The sequence below is a fragment of the Heterocephalus glaber genome, unplaced genomic scaffold (genome assembly GCF_053883595.1).
Source record: "Heterocephalus glaber isolate CG9 unplaced genomic scaffold, H.glaber_assembly_v1.0 deba00000936, whole genome shotgun sequence".
NCBI classification, from domain to species: Eukaryota; Metazoa; Chordata; class Mammalia; order Rodentia; family Bathyergidae; genus Heterocephalus; species Heterocephalus glaber.
This window is the reverse complement of record NW_028258172.1, coordinates 2,012,903-2,037,583: the sequence shown is the minus strand read 5'-3', so window position 1 is coordinate 2,037,583 and position 24,681 is coordinate 2,012,903. Positions and strand designations below refer to the sequence as shown.

Sequence of the window (24,681 nt, the reverse complement as noted above, 5' to 3'; positions counted from 1 at the left end):
ACAATGCATAAGAAAAACAAGAAATTTGCAAACATTTAAAACACACAACTTAAAATTAAGACACTTTTGAAATAAAAGATGAAACAAAGGCCAGAATCTATGAAACAAATAGCCAGAGCCTATGAAATGAAAAGTAACAATCTATGAAGTAAAAAGACTAAAGTTAGAACCTATGTAAGAAAATTCTTACCTCTGACCTTTAATCATGGTGGAAGATCTCCAAAATGATACAGGGCTAAGACATGTAACTCCCAAACATACTAGATATCTGAAACCTGAGTTTGTGTTCTCTAAAAATCAAAGAATGAATTCTAGTAACAATGGAGGTTAAGGGTAGGAAAAATGTATTGGAAGAAAGAAAGCTTCTGCCTAGGAGAGACAGAAGGGGGACCAGAAAGTGGGTTGCCCAGGAATGGGCTACTTTAAAGAGATATAATAGCAAACATTTAATGGTGATCATCCCTCTTTTATATTTCCTGGACCAGCCTGGAGTCCAGGTCATTTTACCAAAAACTTGCTTGAGATCTTGCTATAGAAACAGTTTTAAAATATTTTCCCCTGTAAATCAGACAATCTGGAATAAATGGATAAATTACTATAGTCATATTATTTATGAAAACTGAACCATGAATATATAAAAATCCTGAAGAGACAAATTACAAGCAATTAAAAGGAGACAACAATAAAAACTTTAACAAGCAAGAAAAGCTAAAGACCCAATGGAATTTCCATTGAACTTACCAGAGCTTTAAAAAAGAGTTAATGGCAATACTCTTCAAATTTTTTCATGCAATTAAAAGGAAAGGAATGCTTCAAAACTCATTCTGTTAAGCCAGCTTTACCCTGATGCCAAAAGTGGATAAGGACTCAACTATAAAATAAAAACAGGTGCTTAACCTTCAATAAAACCCTTGCATACAGAATTTGACAACTCATTAAAACTATTATACACCATGAACAAAATTTCTTCATTCCTGGGAAGCAAAGATGATTCAACATGTGTAAATCAATAAATGTAATACAGTGCACAACTAGAATCAATGATAAAAATCACATTATCTTATCAGTAGGTTCAAAAAAGGCCTTTGACATGATAGAAAAAACACTCTGATCCAAATATATATAGAAGGACATTATCTCAAAACAATAAAAGCTATACATGGCAAATTTGTAGCTAACTTCATGCTGAATGGGGCAAAACTGAATGCATTTCCTCAAAAATCCAAATGAGCCAAAGATATCTACACTCACCACTTCTGTTTAATATAATACTGAAACCTTTAGCCAGACAAATCAGGCAAGAGAAAGAAATAAATGTTATTTTAATAGGAAAGGAAGAAGTCAAACAATGCTTATATGCAGGTTATATGATCCTTTAAATAGAAACTTGAAAAAAATCTACCAGAAGACTCTTAGATTTGACTGAAAAATCAGGATATAAAAGTTTCAGGATATAAAATCAACACAAAAATCAATAATATTCTTGTACTCTGAAAATGAACCCACTGAGAAAGAAATTATTAAAACAATCCCATTCACATTAACTCCAAATAATTAAAATAATTAAAAATAAATAATTAAAAAATCTAGGAATCAGTCTAATCAAGGAAGCAAAAGGACTCTATAATGAAAACTACAGAATTTTAAAAAAGAATTAAAGAGGACCTTAAAAATTAATTGGCAAGCCATCCCTGTTTGGGCGTAGGCAGAATGAATATTATTAAAAATGACCATATTACCAAAAAAATATATATAGATTTAATGCCATCCCTATTAAGTATTAAAATAGCAACAATATTGTTCACAGAATTAGAAAAAATAATCTTAACTCCTACAGTGAAAATTATAATTCACTGATGATATCATTCAAAATAGTACAAAGAAATGAGAATCAATCTCATATTAAAAGATTAGGAGAATCAATATTGCTAAAATGTACATGCTACCCGTAGAAACCTATGGACTCAATCAATACAAATGTCATCAAGATACAAATTGCACTATTCAAAACAGTTCTAAAATCTGTATGGGTGCATAAAATTTTATATAGCCAAAATCCTTTTAGTAAAATAACGAAACAGGAGAAATTATATTACTTGATTGCAAAATATACTACAAAGGTCCAGTAATCAAAGCAACATTGTGCTGTCATAAAAACAGACACATAGGTCACTGGAGTAGAAAAAAAGAGCCTAGAAGTAAACCTACATATTTACAAGTAACATTTTTGTAACATAAATTCCTAGGACATGCATTGAAGAAATGCGAATTTTGTCATAAATTATTCTGAGAAAAGTGGATGTTCATGTGCGCAACATTAAATATAAATGCCTATCTATAACCACTTACAAAAATCAACTCAGTTTCAGAAATAAAACTACCTGAAAAACAAAAGGATAATGCTAGCAAGAATTTTGAGAACAGAGACTTTTCCACTCTGCTGTAGGAATTCAAATAAATATAGCAACTATGGAAAATAATATGCCAAAGTTGAAAAAAGAAAACTGTATGATCCATCAGTCCCACTGCTGAATATATATCCAAAAGAAATAAAATCATTCTGTGGAAGAGAAATACTCCTTCATGTATTGCACCACTATTCATGATAGTCAAAGCACAGAAATAACCTAGGTAGGTATCCACCACCAGATAAATAGGTAAAATACTCGGTGCAATACTATTCTGACATAAAAAGAAAAAAATCCTCTTGTTTGTAACAACAATCATAGAAGTAGTCATTTTAATATTAAGTGAAATAAGCCAGGAAAATATATAAGTACCACATAATCTCTTTTATTTGCAGTATCTAAGAATGCTGATATTATAGAAGTTGGTGGTTACCAGAAGCTAAGAAAGGTATGGGCGGGGAAGATAGTGCATATCAGTAACTTTTTTTTTTTTGGTGCTGGGGATTGAACTTGGGACCTTGCCTTTGTGAGGCAGGCACCAGAACCACTGAGCTAAATCTCCAGCCCCTGTATCAGTAACTATTAAGTTACAGTTAGATAGATGCAAGAATTTCTGGTATGTAAATTTCAAAAGCTGAAAGAAAATTGAATATTTTAATTATAAGATATGATAGTTACTAGGGAAGACAGATATGTTTAATATTATTTAAACATCACACAATATATACATGTGTCAAGACACCATATTGTATTTCATCAAAAAGCATAATTGTTGTTTTTGTGTATCTTAAAAATAATATTTAATCAATAAAAAGAAATAACTAGGCTCAAAACCATTACAATCAGAAGACTTCATTTTAGATTAAGAAATATTATGGGGAACATGCAGAGATCATTTCTTATTTTGAACAACTAACTTAGTTATTTAAATTTCAGGTGTGGTTCCCAACAAGGGTCAGTTCCCTAAGGCTGGGGAAGCCCAGGAGCGGTTCCTGTGTACTGGTCCAATGTGTCGCTATGCAGAAGACCTGATCCCCATGCTGAAGGTCATGGCAGGACCTGGGATCAGAAAGTATGTTCACCTCTTTATTTCCTCTGTCTTATGTCCTGACACTTACTCTTGCATTTTTATTGGTAACATAGAGGTAAGTTTCTAGAATGCAAGCAATAATTATTAGATTTAAAAAATAAGAACCTTTATATAAGTGCATCCCAAATGGTCAATATACTGTGTAAAATATTTTAGTGACAAAATAAAAACAAAATAAGGCCTTACTTCATAGTGGAAACAGTGAATCTTTTCCTCATTTGACAGTTTAAGTTTAATGACTCATCTCCCATTAAATTGAACTTTTCAGGTTCTGTCATCTGAAACAACACACATATTTTCCAGTCTCATCTGAGGCATTAATTCTGCATAGAAATCTGTTGCTCTGGAAAACTTTAATCAGATTCTCTAGAGCAGTGGCTTAAGAGCAGATGTATTTCCAGAAAAACTGTGATCTTATCATCCTCTTTACATGCAATTAAATAGTACCATATCTTACCTCAGAAAGGAAACAATCTGTATAGAGTATATATTTAAGAGTCTTACCATTAAATTTCCCTAGGTCTCCATCAGATTTTTTGTCTCCATCCTTTTTATCTTCTCTTAGTGACAATATCTTTTTTTTGCCTTAGTTTATAAATACTTTTACCTATGATGTAGATCTCATGTCCTCTTACTGTTTCAGAGCTTTGTTTCTGTATGTATCTCACCTTATTATGATTTCAACCTCTCTCAAACACACACAAACACTTACATATGTATATGGATACAAAGAAGGCAATATACTATTAAAGTATACATATATATTGGAAATAGACAAATCTTTTTTTTCTCAGCCTCATATTCTTCTTCAGCTACATTTCCCAAAAAATATGACTAGATCTTATATTGATTTTTGGTCTAAAAAATATAAAAGGGCGTATTTTCATGGACTGTCTTAGTTTTCATGTACAACAATGTACTTTTCATGTAAAACAATCCACATTTACTCATTTATTCATGTACAAAAATCTACATTTTCTCAAATACCATCATATCATCTCTAGAACAGTTGTAACTCCCAAAAATCCAACCTGAATTTCTTGCAACTCCATTTCCTACAGAATCATTGGCCCCAGTGTCTCAAGTTCTTCAGTAAAGCTCTCCTTAAATGAACACTTCTTGTCCACATAGCCAGATTGTAGCACACTGGAAACACACCTGTTGGTGATTTTATCCCATGAATTGTTCACCCAAGTCAGGACCTCTTACAGGCAAGGCTTCACAATGTTTCTATTAAATCAAGTGCAAATTGAAGACTTTTTAGACAGAAGTGGCAACAAAAATGAGTCAGAAGTGGCAACAAAAATGATGACAGTTAAGAATGATAGTCCATACAAAAACAATGAAAAATTGCAGGCACCAAAATTCAGAAAACTTTTCTTTATTTTACATGAGTGCATTAACTGCTTCTGTTACAACACACATCTTATTGAATTATGAAGATTTCATAGAAATACAGTAGCTAAAAGAAAAATCTGACTTTGGAAAGAAAGGTGTCAGCAATGAAAATCAGTGTGTGGTGGGGTGGGAAATACAAGGGAAAAGTAAAAATACATATTTAATGAGCATAAAAATTAAGAAAAATTTGGCCAGGAGGCCAAAAAGTGTCACAGATTATTATTGTATTTCCCTGAAAATAAGACCTAACAGGAAAACAAACTCTAGCATGATTTTCAGAATGCTTGTACTATAAGGTCTAATACAAAAATAAGCCCCATTTAAGATCATCAGCCAAAGGGACACATTTAGTATGCCAGTTGCCACACAAGATAGACATACTGAATTATAAAATAATAATGTAACATATAAATATTATTGACAATAATACTTAAATGATGATATCAATTATAATTAAGTATTTATAAATACTCAAGCAGATGCCGTTGTATGAGAGGTAAATGCCTATGTAAACAAGTAAACTTGGGACTTATTACCACATGTCCAATCAGAGTATAGACACAATGCACAAATAATCTGCACACTTGATAATGAACAGATGTGGTTGTGTCTAATATTAACCTTCATAATTTAATACATCATGTGTTGTAATAATAGACATACTTAATTCACTCATATAAAATAAATGAACGATTTCTGAATTTTGGTGCCTGCAATTTTTTCCTACTTTTGTGTGGACCATCTTTAACTGTCATCATTTTTTTTGCCATTCTTGTCTCATAAGTCTTCAATTTACAATTGATTTAATGGAAACATTGTGAAGCCTTACTTGCAAGATGTCCCAACTTGGGTGAAGAATTCATGGGATAAAATCACTGACAGATGCGTTGCAATGCACTAGGAGCAGGCTCCATGGAAGAGACATGCTCATTAAAGGAAAGCTCTACTGATGGTCTTAAGACACTAGGGCCAGTGGTTCTACAGGAAATAGAATTCCAAGAAATTCAGGCTGGATTTTGGAGAGTTATAATGATGTTCTGGAAGATTATACAATTATATTTAAAAGAAATGTACATGATTATTGTACATGAATAAATGTAGTATTTATATATGAACAAATGAATAAATGTAGATTGTTGTACATGAAAAACAGAAAGTCCCTGAAAATACACCCTTTTGCAACTTTTGGAGTGAAGGTTAGTATAAAACCTGGTCTTCTTTTCTTTTTTTGGGGGGGGTACCAGGGATCAAACTCAGGACTTTGCACTTGAGAGGCAGGTGTGGTGCCACTGAGCAAAATTACTGGCAAACCTGGTCTTATTTTCAGGGAAATATGGAAAATATATGACAACTGAATACTTATCATGTGCAATGTAATTATAACTGGCCACACAATTGACTGCTCCCTTCATTTTGAAATAATTTTATACTTGGCTTTTGTGACTTACACTTTTCTAGTATGGCTTCTATGTTCATTGTTTTATTTTTTTCTCCTCCCTCATTGTCTCTTCTACTCATTTCTTATATATTCTAGTTTTCTGGCTTCTTTCTGTCTACTCACTTCCCAGGATGACTCCTACATATGCCATTTTTACTATACACAGATAAGTTCAAATTGTGCCTCTTCAGTTCACTTTTCTCATCTAATCTGGGGGACTGTGTATTTACTGACATAGTAGTTATCTCAGATACTTAAAATTCAACATATCTCAATTGTTCTAATTCTTCTAAGCCTTAAAAACCCAATTAGCTATCTATACTCTTAGCAAATTTCAATGATTGCACCACAATCAACCCAGATGCTAAGGTCAGATTCTCTGCCTGTCATTCCTACATCCTATTTTTGCATCTTTATATTTCTTTCCATCATTGGGGTTACAGTTGCAGTGTAGGCACATGTATTTCTCATCTGGACTCATATTGTAGCCTTTCGATTTTTCACTCCATCTCTAATTTTTTTCATCCTTAATTTTGACCCATTCCAAACTCTTTTCTCACCTGCAAACAGAATTATATTCTTAAGTGCAAATCTGAAATCTAAAGGAGTATCACTGTTTCAGGAATGTATTTCTGTGGGGGGCAAACTCCATTATTATTGAAAAATAATTGTTAAGATTGAACTAGTCAACATATAAAAACAGCTTATTGCTATTATTTTCTTAAAAATTCTCCACAGATTAAGACTGGATGCAAAAGTACATTTAAAGCACTTGAAATTTTACTGGATGGAACATGATGGAGGGTCATTATTAATGTCCAAAGTAGAACAAGATCTCATTCAGGCCCAGAAAAAGGTAATTTTAAATAGAATGAGTTTAATAGAATTTATAGTTAGTTAGGGTAAGTATGTGTGCCATACTTACCTAATATATTGGCAGAAAAATACAATTTTTAGGACAGGAAGGTTATATTTCATAGAAACTAAAATCAAATTGTTAATTTTTCTTAATGTAAGTTGAGAAAATGATGTTAATCTTGTCCTAACAGGATAAACAACCAAGAAGAAATGTTAGTTTTGATATGAGTCAAATTTTTTCAATGATTTAGTATTTTAAAATTTCAAAACTGCAAAATTACTTTAACCATTTCCCTAAGGTAAATAGTTTTATTAGCCATATAATGTATTTAACTATTTCCATTATCGCAACTACTTTATAGAGATATTTGAAGTTTTATCACTTCCAGGTTAAATAAAAAGAGCTCTTTTGAAGTACTAACTGATATTCTTACCTATTTCTAAGGCTGAAGTAAAATGAAGTTAGGACATTAAAGTTTGTTGAGGACATTTTATGGTTTATATCTTTTATCCTTTATTTTACAATAATACATAATATTTTTATCTGTTTTGTATAAAAGTAGACCAAGGCCTTGTATGTTACTAGATTACATTTTTAGTTGTAAACTCTTTTTCAAACACTCATTTACCAAAACAATTGGGAAGACAGTACAGAGTTCATGAGTACTATTTATTTGAACACAAATTCTCATTATCATTATCTTTCATTAGTGTGTTTTATGTGGTACTATAAATATTTATATGCAACTTCTTAATAGGTATAAGTTTTCTATACTATTAGGTGATAACAAAGAGGACAAGATGACACTTTGCATGGTGAGAAACTGCAAGACTATGTTCCACAGTTGTTGTAATAGGGTAAAACAGCAAAAGTAATGTTTCTGAGTATCTGGCATTACACAAATTATATTGTTCACTATCCTGATAGATACATACATACTCACATACACACACACACACACACACACACACACACATATATATATATATATATAATGAATAATAAGTATGTAAATATTGAGAGAAAGAGATAGAGGAAGAATTTATAGAGATACAGAGAAGAGTTAATGTTGTAGCTTGAATTCTAAGGCAATCCAGAGCAGAATTATTTTTTTTCTACAAGGAATTTCAATCTTTTTTTTTTTTACTTAATGGCATGAAATGGTTGGATGAGAGACATCCACATAATTGAGTGTAATTCTTTACTGAAAATTTGCTGATTAAATGTTAATTTCATCTCAAATATGCCTTCATATAGAGTTTGACCAAATATTTGGACACTATGATATATCAAATTTGCATATACCATTAACTAATAAAGTTTTGTCCTTTGTCTGTGTGATACCCTGACACATCCCCTTAAACCATAATTAATATGCAAACAAATACAATAACAGTGGTGAAGCCGAATAGCAGTTAAATCACAGATTTTTTTTTAAATTTTTTATTGGTATATTTTAGGTATACAGCACATTTACATTTCTCATTGGGTACTTGTACCTTTACATGATGCATCTTGGTTCTTATTTTTTCCCCATTCCTAGCCCTCCCATCATCCCCTCCACCCTTCCCTATTTACAAAGACTTTATTTCCATTTTTTCTATTTCTCATCATTTTGCCTTTCCCTTCTTTCCTTTCACCTGCCCCTCCCACTACCCCTCCCCTTTGGACCTTTTCTTCCTATTTTCCATTATCGATTATTCATTCTAATCATTGGTACATTTTAGGTACACAATACAATAACATTCATCATTGGAAATTTGCACCTTTACATAATCTCTCTTGGTTCTTATTTTTCACCCTTGCCCAGCCCTCCCTTCAACCCCTCCAGTCCTCCCTATTTACAAAGATTTTGTTCTTATTTTTCCATTTTCTCATATTAATCCCATTCCCTTCTAACCTTTCCCCTAGCCCTCCCACTTCCTTCTCCTTTGCCCCTTTCCTTCCTATTTCACATTACATATTATACATTTTAGTCCTTATTTACACTTTCAGTTTCTCACACCAGAGAAACTATTCAGTATAGTTCAGTATATTCATGTATATCAGTATACATGTGTGTCCTATTTATTTCACTTAAGAGTATCGCCACACTGTGCATCCACTTAGCTATACATGTCTCTAATTTCTCATTTTTTATGACTGATTAGTACTCCATTTTATTTAAAAACCCCCACATTTTCTTGATCCAGTCTCCAGTTGATGGGCATTTGGGCTGTTTCCAAGTTTTAGCTATCACAAACTGTGCTGCTATGAACATGGGCGCAATATATCACTGCGGTACGATACTTCTAATTCTTTGGGGAAAATCCCCAGCAAGGGAATAGCAGGGTCAAATGAAACTTCAAGTCCTAGTTCTTTGAGATATCTCCATACTGATTTCCAGAGTGCTTGCACCAGTCTACACTCCCACCAGCAGTGGAGCAGGGTTCCTCTTTTCCCACAGCCCTGCCAGCATTTGTTATTGGTGGATTTCATGATAGCAGCCATTCTTTCTGGAGTGAAGTGGAATCTCAGCATTGTTTTCATTTGCATCTCTCAAATGACCAGTGATGTTGAACATTTTTTCATGTATTTATTTGCCATTTCTACTTCTTTGTCTGAGAAATGTCTGTTCATTTCAGGTGCTCATTTTTGGATTGAGTCTTTAAATTTGGGAGGTCTGATCTTTTCAAGTTCTTTATAGATTTGAGATAGTAGACCTTTGTCTGAGGGACAGCAGGTGAAGATTTTTTCCCACATTGTGGATTATCTCTTCACACTGTTGGTGGTTTCTCTTGCTGTGCAGAAGCTTTTTAATAAGAAGAGATCCCATTTGTTGATTGTTTGTGCTAGTTCATGGGCAACTGAGGTTTTGTTCATAAAATCTTTTCCTACACCGATGTCTTCAAGGGTTCTACCTAACCTCTGTTCCAACTGGTCAAGAGTTTCTATTTTAATATTTAGATCTTTAATCCATTTGGATTCCAGTTTAGTTCATGGTGAGAGATATAGGTCAAGTTCTAATCTTTGGCAAGCTGAAACCCAATTTTTCCAGCACCATTTATTAAAGAGGCTATCTTTCCTCCAGTGAGGGTGTTTGGCTCCTCTGTCGAAGATGAGATGGCTGAGTGTGTCTGGCATTGTTTCTGCATCTTCTAATCTGTTCCACTGGTCCTCAAGTCTGTTTCTTTGCCAGTACCATGCTGTTTTTATCACAGTAGCTTTGTAGTAGAGTTGCAGGTTGGGGATTTTGATACCCCCTGCCATGTCTCTGTTACCTAGAAATGCTTTTGCTATTCTGGGTCTCTTCTTATTCCAAATGAATTTTTGGATTGTTTTCTCAAGGTCAATGAAGTATGCTGCTGGGATCTCAATTAGAATTGCATTTAAACTATATAGTAGTTTTGGAAGTACGGCCATTTTCACTATATTAATCCTTCCTACCCAGGAGCAGGGAATGTCTGTTCATTTTCTGATATCATCTTCAATCTCTTTTTTCAGAGTGCCATAATTTTCAGAGAAGAGGTCTTTGATTTCTTTTGTTAGGATGATTCCTAGGTATTTCAGTTTTTGGGATGCTATTGTGAAAGGAATTATTTGCCTTATTTCTCTCTCAGTGAGTCTGTCATTGGTGTAGAGGAAAGCTATTGATTTTTGTGTGTTGACCTTGTAACCAGCTACTTGACTGAATTTGGTTATTAAGTCTAGAAGACTTTTGGTGGAGGTCTTAGGGTCTTCTATATAGAGAATCATGTCATCTGCAAATAATGACAATTTGACTTCTTCATTTCCTATCTTTATTCCTTTTACTTCTTTCTCTTGTCTAATTGCTGTGGCTAATGTTTCCAGAACTATATTGAACAAGAGTGGTGATAGTGGACATCCTTGTCTTGTTCCTGATTTTAGTGTGAAGGATTTCAGTTTTTGACCATTTAGTATGATATTGGCTGTTGGTTTTTCATAGATGGCTTCTATCAGCTTGAGGTAGAGACCATCTATTCCAATTTTTTGTAGGGTTTTTATCATAAATACATGTTGGATTTTGTCAAATGCTTTTTCTGCATCTATGGAGATAATCATATGGTTTTTGTCCTTGGCTCTATTGATATAGTGTATTACATTGATTGATTTGCATATATTGAACCATCCCTGCATCCCTGGGATGAATCCCACTTGATCAGGGTGTATGATCTTCTTGATGATCTTCTGTATTCTGTTTGCCAGTATCTTACTAAGGATTTTTGCATCTATGTTCATTAGTGTGATTGGCCTATAGCTCTTTTTCAGTTGGGTCTTTCTCTGCTTTGGGGATCAAGGTGATGCTTGCTTCCAGGAAAGAATGTGGGAGTATTGCTTCCCTTTCAATTTCATTGAAGAGTTTAAACAGTAGTGGCAGCAGTTCCTCTCTAAATGTCTTATAGAATTCAGCAGTGAAGCCATCAGGGCCCGGGCTTTTCTTAGTCGATAAGTTTTTAATTACATTTTCAATTTCATTGGTTGATATTGGGTTGTTCAGAATTTTTAGGTCTTCTTCATTCAACTTTGGTGATTCATATGTATCTAGGAATCTGTCCATTTCTTCTGTGTTGTCCATCTTATTGGCATATAGGTTCTGGAAGTAGGTATTGATGATCCTCTGGATTTCTGCTGGGTCTGTTATAATTTCACCCTTTTCATTCCTAATTGCATGGATTTGGGCCTTTTCTTTCCTTTTTCTGACAAGGTTGGCTAAAGGTTTGTCAATTTTGTAGATTTTTTTGAAGAACCAACTCTTGGCTTCACTGATTTTTTGTATCATTCTCTTAGTCTCCATTGCATTTATTTCTCTTCTGATCTTTATAATTTCCTCCCTTGTATGACCTTTGGGGTTGTCCTGCTCTTCTTTTTCTAGAAGCTTGAGGTTCAGCATCAAGTTGTTTAATTGGGCTCTTTCTGCTTTCCTAATATGCATGTTCACTGCTATGAATTTCCCTCATAAGACAGCTTTCATTGTGTCCCATAGATTCCGATATGTTGTATTGTCATTGTCATTTAATTGAAGGAACTGTCTGATTTCTTCTTTAATTTCCTCTGTGACCCATTGGTTATTCAGAAGTGTGTTGTTCAATTTCCATGTGTTTATGAAATTTTTTGTTTCTTTTGCTCTGGATCTCCAATTTCATCATACTATGGTCTGACAATATACAGAGGATAACTTCAATTCCTTTGCACTTACTTAAACATGTTCTGTTTGTGAGTATGTGGTCTATTTTGGAGAATGACCCATGGGCAGCTGAGAAGAATGTGTATTCTGATTTTGTGGGGTGGAAGACTCTGTAAACATCTGTTAAGTTCATTTGTTCAAGAGTTCGATTGAGTTCTAGTATTTCATTACTTATTTTTAGTCTAGTTGATCTATCTACTTGTGACAGTGGGGTGTTGAAGTCCCCCACTGCAATTGTATTAGTGCATATATGACTTTTCATGGCCGTTAGTAATTGTTTTATATAGTAGGGTGCACTAGTGGTTGGTGCATAGATATTTATGATTGTCATCTCTTCCTCTTGGATTCTTCCCTTTACAAGGATGTAGTGTCCTTCTTCATCTCTCTTCATTAGTGTTTGTTTGAAATCTACTTGATCTGCCAAGAGGATAGCTACTCCTGCTTTTTTTTCAGGTTTCTGTCACATGCAGTATTGTTTTCCACCCTTTAACTTTCAGTCTATGAGTTTCCTTTTGAATTAAGTGTGTTTCTTGTATGCAGCATATTGTTGGATTTTGCTTCTTGACCCATTCTGCCAGTCTATTTCTTTTGATTGGTGAATTGAGATCATTAAAATTGATGGTTATAACTGAAATGTATTGACTTGTCATTGCCATGACTTTTTCTTTTTGTTGGGTTCTCCCCCTTTACATTTAATTTCCTGTCATGCCAGATGGGTTCATTCTGCTTTGCTTCCTGGGGTTGTGATCCTCAATGTCTGTTCCTAGGATATTGTGTCAAATTCTTTGGAGTGCTGGTTTGGTATTCACAAAGTTCCTAAGGTGCTCTTTGTCATGAAAGTATCTTATTTCTCCATCCTTTTTGAAAGATAGTTTTTCAGGGTACATCAATCTGGGTTGGAGGCTGTTTTCTTTTAGGGCTTGGAATATGTCCCTCCAAGCTCTTCTTGCCTTGATGGTTTGTGTTGAGAAGTCTGCTGTGATTCTGATGGGCTTCCCTTTGTATGTGATTTGTTTCTTTTCTCTGACTGCTTGGAGAACTTTGTTCTTCTGTTGTGTTTCTGGAATCTTCACAATCATATGCCTATGTGTAGAGTTTTTTGATCAAGGCTATTTGGAGTCCTATATGCCTCACTTATCTGTATGTCAAGCTCTTTTCCCCTGCTTGGGAAGTTTTCTGCCATTTTTTCTGTGAAGAGATTTTTTATGTCATCTGCACTCTTTCCTGTTTCTTCATTGAGCCCAATCAGTTTTATGTTATTTTTCTTTGCATCATCTAGCATCTGCTGGATTGATTTCTCATGTTTCCTTATAATTTTGAAGCAATTTTTCTTTTCCTGGTCACTAATTGCAGTCTTATCTTCTATATCTTAAATTCTGTCCTCACATTGGCTCATTCTGCTGTGTTTCAATGGAGTTTTTCATCTCCTGGAAATCTATTTGCATCTGTTTTATGGATTCCATTTCTTTCTTATGTTGGGATTCCATCATGTTCCTCAGCTCCTCTCTAGTTTTATTAATCATGTCTTGCACTAGGGGTCCAATTTCTCCTGTTATCTGAGAAATTATTTCTGATTTCATTTTTTCCAGATCCCCCTTTGTTGCCAGTTCAGTGGGTCCAGGTGGTTGAGTATCAGAGTGTTCCATCTCATTTCCCTTTGGGGTTTCTGTAGGTGATCTGGAAGTCTGGTTTTGAGACTTCTTTATGTGTTTTTTCATTTCGACTGGGGCAGGGGACTGTTAGCACCTGCACGGATTACTTCCTCTGAGCTGGGAGAGGTGGGACAGCGTCGGGGAGCAGCAGTAAGGATGGTGACCCAAAAGCCCTTTCCTGTAGCCTGGGAACAGTGGGAGGGATGGTGGCTGGGAAGCCCATTACTCTGGACCAGGAGCAGTGGGATGGCAGCTCAGAAGCCCCTCCCTCTGGGCCATGAGCAGTGGGACAGAAGGTGGCCCAAAAGCCCTTTCCTCTGGGCTGGGAGCAGCAGCAGTGTTGGTAACTGGGAAGCCCCTTCCTCTGGACCAGGAGCAGTGGGGCCATGGCTCAGAAGCCCCTACCTCTGGGCCGGGAACAGCAGGACTCAGTACCTTGGTCTGGTGGTCTGGTGTCCTCTGTGTCTTTGGAGTGTGGAACCAGATGGCTGCCTGTCTGCAGTGGGCTGATTCGGCATGTTCTGTTTGACTCAGGACCTTGGTAGGGCGTGCCAATCATGATAATCTTAATAGATGCAGAAAAATATTTTGACAAATCTTACATCCATTCATAATTCAATTCCTGAAAAAATAGGTATAAAAGAACCTTATGTCAATCTTGTAAAAGCCATTTATGACAAGCTCAACATTTTAACAAAAGAATGAAATAAAATATAAATACATAGGAAAGAAAGAAGTCAAATTACACTAATCACAGACCATGTCATTTTTACAAAGAATACCCACAAATTTCACCAAAAGACTCATAAAACTATAAAGCAGACTCAGTGAAATAACAGGATGAAAAATCAAACCACAAAAGTCACTGACATTTCCATACACCAATAATGAACACACTGAAAAAGAAATTAGAAAAATAATAATATTCAGAAAAGCTTGAATGTTTTTATTTTTGCAACCAAGGAAGTAAAAGACCTATAAAATGAAAACTATAGCACTCTGGAAAAGGAGAAAAAATAGTATCTCAGAATGAAAAGGCATCCCTCATTTCTGATTAGGCATAACCAATGATCATCCATCCAAAATTGATATATAGATTTAATACCATCACAGTGAACAATCCAGTAGTATTTTTCACAGAGCTAATCACAATAATCCTAAAATGCATAAGAAACTAGAAGAGACTCAGAAGATCAAAACAATCTTTGGCAAGAATAGTAAAGCAGGAGGCATCATTTCCTAGATTTAAAGTTATCTTAATAAGATCCAGTGATAAAATAGCATGTTACGGCAAACACACACATATAAATGGAATAGAATAAAAGATACAGAAGCAAATCTCAACACATTCAGCTATTTTGACAAGAACCCCAACAACATACAGTGGGGAAAGATAGATCTTTTTAAAATGTGGTGCTAAGAAAATTATCTTCATGTAGAAGATTGAATCTAGACCTGTACCTCTCACCATGTAAAATCAAACTGTATTAAAAATATACATATTGAAACTGAAGCAATCTGTTTGAAATTAAATAGGTGAAACTCTTGAAGACAGGCATAGGCTAGGACTTTCTGAACTGAACCACAATTACACAGGAAATAGCAACAAGAATCAACAAATGGCATCATATTAAATTAAATAACCTCTATGAAACAAAATAAATGACCAATAAAATGAAAAGACAACCTTAAAAATGGGAAAAATTTTTGCTAGCTACACTTGGGACAGAAGAACATATTTAGAATACATATTTTTAAAACCTTGAAGAATTAGACCCTCCCAAAATAAAAGACTTAATCAGAAATGGGTAATAGAAATGAATAGGCAATTCTCAGAAGTACAAATGACCAATAAATACATGAAAAAATGTGCAACAATCTCTGGCCATTAGAAAAATGCTAATTAAAACAACACTAGTATTCCTTCTTATTCCAAAAAGAATGGCTGTCATCAAGAAATCAAATAACAAATGTTGTTGAGGCTGTGAGAAAAGATAACCTTTCCTATTGTTGGAGGGAAAAAATATTACAACTGATATAGGGTACCAAGTAATTCAAATAAGGAAAATATTATAATTTCCAACCTATTAGATATCTGAAATGCAACTTTGTGTTCTCTGAAATTGAAGAATGAATTCTAGGAACAACAGAGGTTAAGAGTAGGAAGAATTTATTGAAAGATAGCTTCTAAGAGAGACAGAAGTGGGACCAGAAAGTGGATTATCCACCCACTCCACTACTGAAAGGTGTTTTATGGGGTAAACCCACAAGGTGAGGTGGGTACAAAGTGGGACAAAACTATAAGGTCCAGTGGAAATTTTCCAAAAAATCAGAAGGTGGGCACAAGGTGGGACAAAACCATAATCAGCCAATAAGATTACAAGTATAGTCACCCAGGTAATGTTGATTAAATGGACATTAAATGGGGAAGCTAGTCACTTAGAAAGCATACATGGATTTTCCAGAAGGAATTGGCTAGCTAGGGATGTTTTTGTCCCCAATTAAGGTGATTAACATCTATTTATAATATCAATCACTGCTATTCATCCCCAGGGGAAGTAGGTAGAAGTAGTAGTTTCTCTCTTTTTATAATATTAAACTTCAGTTAATGTGCTTCAGTTGTTGAGGGCCCAGCCTTGTCTAACTGCCTTATAATTTTTAACTAATTTAGCTATCTGCAGTACAATTACAATGGAAATCATATGACGTTGGCTAAAAAAACCTAAAACTAAAAATTTCATTTTACCCAGTTATTCATCTACAGGTATATTCTTCAAAGAGTTAAAGACAACAAGTACAGTGATGTATGCACACCCATGTTTATAGTAGCATGACTCATACTAGAGAAATCTGAAGTGACCTACATATACCCAACGACAGATAAAAGGATAAATAAAATATAGTATTAATACACAATAGACTACTGATACTACTGTGATATAAGGCAGGAGATATTTGATTCATCTGTAGGAAATTGCACATTGACACCATAATATTAAGTAAAATAAATCAGACACAGAAGCTTACATGTTGCGTAGTTTCTCTTATATGAGAAACTCAATGTATAAAGAGCAAAATAAAAGATAGATAATAGTGAACAGGGTGATAGATCTTTTACAAATGTGAAGCCAACAAAAAGATGGAGAGAAAGGGGAAGAAGGGGATGGGAATGGGAATAAAAAGAAGTAAAATGTGTTATACACATTTACCAGCTCCTCACAAGAATATAATCATTGTGTACTATAAACATCTACTGATATAAATAAAAAAATTAAAATCTTAATATTTAAATTGTGTCATGTTTCCAATCTGTACTCCAAGTCAGATAAGATGGAAGCCAATCTCTTTTGCTACCTTCATCAAAAATGGAAATTTTTAAAGCAAGTTCTGCTGCTTTGTTTTTATTCAAAAAGAAATAAACCAACAACTGGCCTGCTTTATGTTCAGCATTTTCCTCTGTGCTACAGAAAAGGAAAGAGTAGGATGATTGTCATGGCTTATATTTAGATGACACCCAAATCCTGATGCAGTCATAGGTAGGGCTTTTCAGAGGCAGCTGGACCTAAGGTGTGTGAACATGAATTAAAAATGTGATACTGGGATTAAGGGTATGTGGGTTAGTCCACTAATCGGTTTATCAACATTCTGGGCATAGATAATAGGAAGCTCCACCATGGGTCTGTCTGGCACCAATAAATGGGATTCTTGCCTTCATGGATTATAAAGGGATAGAAAGAAGCCAGGATGCTACTTGCTGCTTCACTCCCTCCTGCCTGATTTGCCACAGACTATTTCTCCTGTGGTGCCTTTCTATCATGCCACACTGCCTTAGGACCAGCAGGCTATAGACTGAAACCACCACAAAATGTGAATTGAAATAAACCTTTCCTCCTTTAAATTGTGGGTGTTGGGTATTTTGTCCCAGCAAAGAATAAATTAACTAAGACCAATTTTGGTACTGACAGTGTGGCCATGGCTGTGATGCAACTGATCATGTGGTTCAGAAGCCTTTGGAATTGGCTTTCAGGAATAATTTAGAAATGATTGATGATATTGGTTGAAGAAGCAGCCTTGGAGTACTGTATGCTGAACTTGATGGGAGATTCTGGTCAGAGCTCAGAAGACCAGAATGCTGATAGAAATGCTGCTAGTAAAGACTAGGCTCAGGAAGTTTCAATTGGGAAGAAAAACTCCATTGGACTTTGGACTCCATACTGTGTGTATTATGCTTTGGTAGAAATGTGGTCACATTTTGCTCCTGTCCAGAGACTTTGTTTGAGCTTGAGATTATGGACAGTGGAATAAACTGTGGAAGAAATTTCAAGGCATTCTAATGTTGTGGCAATGGCATGCCCAGAAGAATGATTTAAAATGTTTTTGAGTTTGGCCAGAAAGGAAGCTGTGGTGAAGTTGTGTCTTCTAAAGACTTAGCTGAGGAAAATTTGGTTGCTGAAAAGGCAGCAGACAATATAAAGAATGACTTGAAGACATCAAAAGAAACAGCAATACTCCGCCTTTTCCAGCCTCAAAATTGCAATGGTGAATGACTTTGCTTTGAGAAGAGAGGTACAGAGCTCCATGTTCTAGAATGGTAGTGACCTGTGCAAGTTGTTCTTTGGGATTTGGTTCATAAGTACTTGACCCTTACAGCCAAGAGAGAAGGAAGCCTGGCTACTGCTCCAGATGACAGCAGACCTTGGCTTCATCCATGTGGTGCGGGTTTTACGTGCATGCAGAATGCAATAGTTTTAGTGTCAGGAAGACTTCCACCCAGAATTCAGAAGAAGCCCTTGGTGACCAGGCAGTGTGCCCTTGAGATAGCAGGGTGTGAACATGTGAGTGGGAAGCCAAAGGTGCAGTGGAGACTTGGAATTTGGAGAAGCCGAGAGTGTGAATCATCTAGGAAAGCTGCAAGGTGTGAGCAAAGTTGTTCCAAGAAAGAAGCCATAAAGGCTACAACCAACAGCAGTGCTGCAGTGGCAGACCAATGAAGCCCACTGAAGTTCACATATTGCCACAGATTACCTGGAATACTGGACATAACTACAAAACTTAATGCTTGCCCTGCTGGATTTTGTACTTGCTTAGATTCCATTTTTTCTGTTCACCTATTTGTACCTTTTTGATTGGAAATGATTATCTTGTGCCATTGTATGTTGGAAGTGTTTAATATTATTTTCATTTGTAGAAGGGCTCACAACTAAGAGTTTGTCTTAATTCTCAGAGAAGATTTTGGACTTGTACTTTTCAGCAATGCTGAAACTGTTAGGACTTTTGCGATTCTTGGAGATGGGCTAAATGTCTTTTGCATAAAGGGATGTATATGAGTTCTTAGGAATACAAGGGTGGAATGTTATGTGTATAGATGCTTCCCCAAATCCTCATACAGTCATAGGTGAGGCTTTTCAGAGGTGGCTAGATTTAGGGTGTGTGAATGTGGATTAAAAGTGTAATTCTTGAATTTCAGGGCTTTTAGATTAGTACCTTAATTGGTTATAGTTCTGGAAGTGGACAATGGGAAGCCCCACTCTGGATGTGGGTGGCACCAATCAATAGGCTTGTTGCCTGGATGCAATATAAAGGTACAGAAAGAAGGAAGGTGCTACTTGCTACTTTGCCATGGATTATTTTACCTCTGCAATGCCCTTCTGCCATGCCACCCTGCCTTGGAACTATTGAACTATAGATAAAAACCTCTACAACTGTCAGATGAGATAAATCTTTCCTCCTTTTACTTGTAGATGCCAGATATTTTGTCACAGCAAGGAGAAAAGTATGACTGAACAAAAATGCTATAAAATCACCTAACTTTTGAGAATATGTTTTATTTTATAATCATTTATCTGGTTACTATTGGGTCTTAAATTATTATAGAGTTTTTACAAAGCTACTTGCATCTACACTTTGTTATTTTGTTGTTCTTATAATGGAACAAAGGCTTGCAACTCTCTAGCCTACTATCTTGCTGACATCACTCACCAGTTGTATCTTTTTCTCATCAAATTTGTATATTTTTTATATTCTTCTTTTGTAAGGTTGTGATTCACCTTGAAACTATCCTTGGAGCCTCAGTTCAACAGGTCAAACTGAAACAAATGAAATATTCTTTTCAGTTATGGATCAAAATGATGTCAGCAAAGGGACTTGATGGGAAGGTATGTTCACTCTTCATTCTCTTCTTTCTTAGGTATTCATTCAGTTTCAATCACAAGTCATATATTATGGTGATAGAAACAAAAACAAGGAAAAGAGTGAAGTATTTAAAGAGAGTATTTTGTGGAGTGTTATGATTTTATAAGCATATATGTATGTGCAATCAGAGGCAGGGCTAATTCCTCTATGGAAGCCAGGGATGGTTGGTTGTGGAGGACTTACTATGCACCAAATTTTTAATGATTTAGGAAACTTAATCTGGTGGAAATTTGCTAAAATATATTCTTCACAGAGAGGGACACAAGGCATGGACAAGAACATAAACTGATTAAGAAGAACCCTGGGTGTAAAATTAATTTCCATATGCTATATGCTAGTTACTGATAGTATTTAACTTCCCATATAATACAAGATGACTAAGTAACCCCAGTCATCAAGGTCTAGGGTAAAATTGTCCCTCGGAGGTTTCTGGGGGAAAACATATTTTTGTCTATCTGCCTTTCTCCTTTGCGTTTTCCTCTTAATGTTCATATCTGATAAGATAGGTTTTTTCCTTCTTTTCTCATTTTTCCTTTCCCTACTTTCCTTTCTCCCACCCCTTCCGTATTTTCCTTTCCCCTTTGAACATTTTCTTTCAATTTCACATTATCTATTATACCTTTAGGTCTTCATTTATATTTTCAGTTTCTCACACCAGAGAAACAATTCAGTATTTACAAATATGTGTTCTATTTATTTCTCTTAAGAATATGGCCTCAATATGTATCCATTTAGCTATAAATGTCTCAAGTTTATCAATCTTTATGGCTGAGTAGTACTCTATTTTATGAAAAAACTCATATGTTTTATACAGTCACCAGTTGATGGGCATTTGGGCTGTTTCCAAGATTTAACTATTACAAACTGTGTCACTATAAACATGGGTATATCACTGAGGTATGATATTTTAAATTATTTTGGGAAGACACCCAGCTGAGTCTAATGAGACTTCTCAATCTAGTTTTTTGAGGAAACTCCACACTGATTTCCATAGTGGTTGCACCAGTCTACATTCCCACCAACAGTGGAGAAGGATTCCTTCTTCCCCAAAGCCACACCAACATTTGTTATTGGTTAATAACTTGATAGCAGACATTCATTCTGGGGTGAGGTGGAATCTCAAAGTTGTTTTCATCTACATCTCTCATGTGACCAGTGATGTTAAATATATTTTCATTTGTTTATTTGATGATTCTATTTCTTGGTCTGAGAAATGTCTGTTCATTTCAGATGCCCATGTTTGGATTGGATCTTTAAATTTGGGAGGCCTAATTTTTTTAAGGTCTTTGTGTATTCTAGATAGTAGACCTTTGTCTGAGGAACAGCAGGTAAAAAATTTTTCCCACATTGTGTGCTGTCTGTTCACTCTGTTGGTGGTTACTCTTGCTGTGCAGAAGCTTTTTAATAGGATAATATCTCAGTTGCTGATTGTTTGTGCAAGTTCCTGTGCTATTGTGCTATTGAGGTTTTGTACATAAAATCTTTTCCTATTCCAATGTCTTCAAGAGTTGTTCCTAACTTATCTTCCAGCAGATTTAGTGTTTCTGTTTTAGTATTTAGATCTTTATTAGTTTAGTGCATGATGAGAGATATAGGTCTAGTTTTAAGCATTAGCAAGTTGAAACCAAATTTTTCCAGCACTACAAATTAAAGAGGCTGTCTTTCTTCCAGTGAGGGAATTTGGCTCCTTTGTCAAAGATGAGGTGGCTGAGTATATCTGGAGTTATTTTGGGGTCTTCTAACCTGTTCCATTGATCCTCAGGTCTGTTTCTTTTCCAGTACTATGCTGTTTTTATCATAGTAGCTTTGTAGTCTAGTTTGAAGCTGGGGGTTGTGATATCCCTGCCTTGTCTTTCTTGCCTAGAATTACTTTTGTAATTCTAGGTCTCTTCTAGTGTCAAATGAATTTTTGGATTATTTGCTTGAGTTCTGTGAGATATATGCTGTTGATCAAAATTGCATTGAATCTGTACAACAGTTTTGGAAGTATGCTATTTTCACTATATAGGTTTCTCTTACCCAGGAACAAGGGATGTCTTTCCATTTTCTGATATCCTCTTTAATCTCTTTTTCCAAAGTGCTGTAGTTTTCACAGTAGAGTTCTTTTACTACCTTCATTAGATTAATTTCTAGGTAATTTATTTTTTGGATGGTACTGTGAAAATAATTATTTCCACAATTTCTCTCTCAGTGAGTCTGTTATTCCTGTACAAGAAGGCTATTGATTTTTGAGTGTTGATAGTTACTCTCCTGAATTTGGTTATTAAGTTTAGAAGTCTTTTGGTGGAGGTTTTGTGGTTTTCTATATAGAGCATCATGTCATCTGCAAATAATGACAGTTTAACTTCTTCCTTTCCTAACTTTATTCCTTTTATTTCTTTCTCATGTCTAAGTGCTGGGGCTAATGTTTCCAGAACCATATTGAACAGGAATGTGGATAGTGGCCATTCTTGTCTTGTTCCTGAATTTAGAGTGAAAGATTTCAGCTTTGGACCATTCAGTATGATGGTGGGTGTTGATTTTTCATAGATGGCTTTTATCAGGTTGAGATAAATACCACATATTCCAATTTTCTGAAAGGTTTTTATCGTGAACTGGTGTTGGATTTTGTCAAAAGCTTTTTCTGCATCTATTGAGATGATCATATGGGTTTTGTCTTTTACTGTGTAAATATAGTGTATTATAATTATTGATTTTCTTATGTGAAACAATCCCTGCATTCCTGGGTTAAATCCCACTTGGTCAGGTTGTATGATCTTCTTGATGATCTTCTGTGTTCTATTTGCCAGTATCTTATTGAGAATTTTTGCATCTATATTCATTAGGGAGATTGGCCTGTCATTCTTTTTTGATTGGTCCTTTCTCTGCTTTTAAAATCAAGGTAATGCTTCCAGGAATGAATTTGGGAGTACTGCTTCCCTTTCAATTTCATTAAAATGTTTGAGAAATAGTGGCATTAGCTCTTCCCAAAATTTCTTGTAGAATTCAACAGTGAAGCCATCAGAACCTGGGGTTTTCTTGGTAAGATTTTAATTACATTTTCAATTTCACTGATTAATAATTGGGTGTTTAGAATATTTGTATCTTTTTGGTTCAACTTTGCTAATTCATATTTATCTAGGAATCTGCCCATTTCTTCTGTGTTTTCCATCTTATTGGACTACAGGTTCTCAAAGTAGGCTTGATGATCCTCAGTGTTTCTTCTGGATTTGTTGTAATTTCACCCTTTTCATTCCTAATTGCATGGATTTGAGCCTTTTCTTTCCTGACTTTGATAAAGCTGGTGAAGGGATTTTCTATTTTATTTATTCTTTTCAAGAACCAGCTTTTTGATTCATTGATTTTTTGTATCCTTCTTTTAGTCTCAATTACATTGATTTTTGCTCTGATCTTTATAATTTTCCTCCCCTGTACAAGCTTTGAGTTTTTCTTGCTCTTCTCTTTCTAGGAACTTGAAGTACAGCATTAAGGTTGTTTGTTTCAGCTCATTCTATTTTCCTAATATGGACATTCATTGCTATCAATTTCCCTCTTAGGAGTGCTTTCTTTGTGTCCCATAAATTCTGGTATGTTGTATTGGCATTATCATTTAATTGTAGAAACAGTCTAATTTCTTCTTTAGTTTCCTCTGTGACCCATTGCTTTTTTAGGAGGGTGTAACTCAATTTCCATATCTTTGTGAAGTTCTTGTGATTTCTTTTGGTATTAAGATCTACTTTCATTTCACTATGATCTGACAATATGCAAGGAATAACTTCAAATCCTTTCTATTTACTTATGCAAGTTCTATGAGCTAGCATGTGGTCTATTTTAGAGAATGACCCATGTGTAGGTGAGAATGCTTATTCTGGTTTTGTGGGGTGGAACACTTTGTATACATCTATTAAGTCCATTTCTTCACAAGTTTGTTTCAGTTTAAATATTTCATTGCAGAACTTTTGTGTAGTTGGTCTGTGTATTTGTGACAATCAGGTATTGAGGTCTCTCACCAGTATTGTGTTAGTGCTTATTTTATTTTTCATGTCCATTAATATTTGTTTTATACAGTTGGGTGCACTTGTATTTGATGCATATGTATTTATGATTGTCATTTCTTTCTCTTGGATCATTCCTTTTGCAAGGATATGGTGACCTTCTTTGTCTCTCTTAATTAGTTTTGGTTTCAAGTCAACTTTGCCTTCAAATAGGACAGCTACTCCTGCTTTTTTCCAGGTTCCTGTCACATGGAGTCTTGTTTTCCATCTTTTGAACTTCATTCTATGAATTTCTTTTTAAATTAAGTGTGTTTCTTGTATACAGCATATTATTGGATCTTGCTTCATGATCCATTCTGTCAGTCTATTTATTTTGATTGGTGAATTGAGGCCATTGACAATGATTATAACAGAAATGTATTGACTTAACTTTGTCATTTTCTTTTCTTGTTATTGGCTCTTTTACTTATTTTCCACACTTTCTA

General features: G+C 35.0%; 1 protein-coding gene across 1 annotated transcript in view; it reads left to right on the top strand.

Moving 5' to 3' along the window:
- The window catches only part of Faah2 (fatty acid amide hydrolase 2), a 261,184-nt gene that overhangs the window by 175,260 nt on the left and 61,243 nt on the right, over positions 1–24,681 (top strand). The window contains exons 6-8 of the mRNA XM_004873576.3: positions 3,345–3,480; positions 7,073–7,190; positions 20,066–20,185. Of these exons, the coding sequence (XP_004873633.1) occupies positions 3,345–3,480; positions 7,073–7,190; positions 20,066–20,185 (374 nt within the window). The remainder of the gene's footprint in view (positions 1–3,344; positions 3,481–7,072; positions 7,191–20,065; positions 20,186–24,681) is intronic.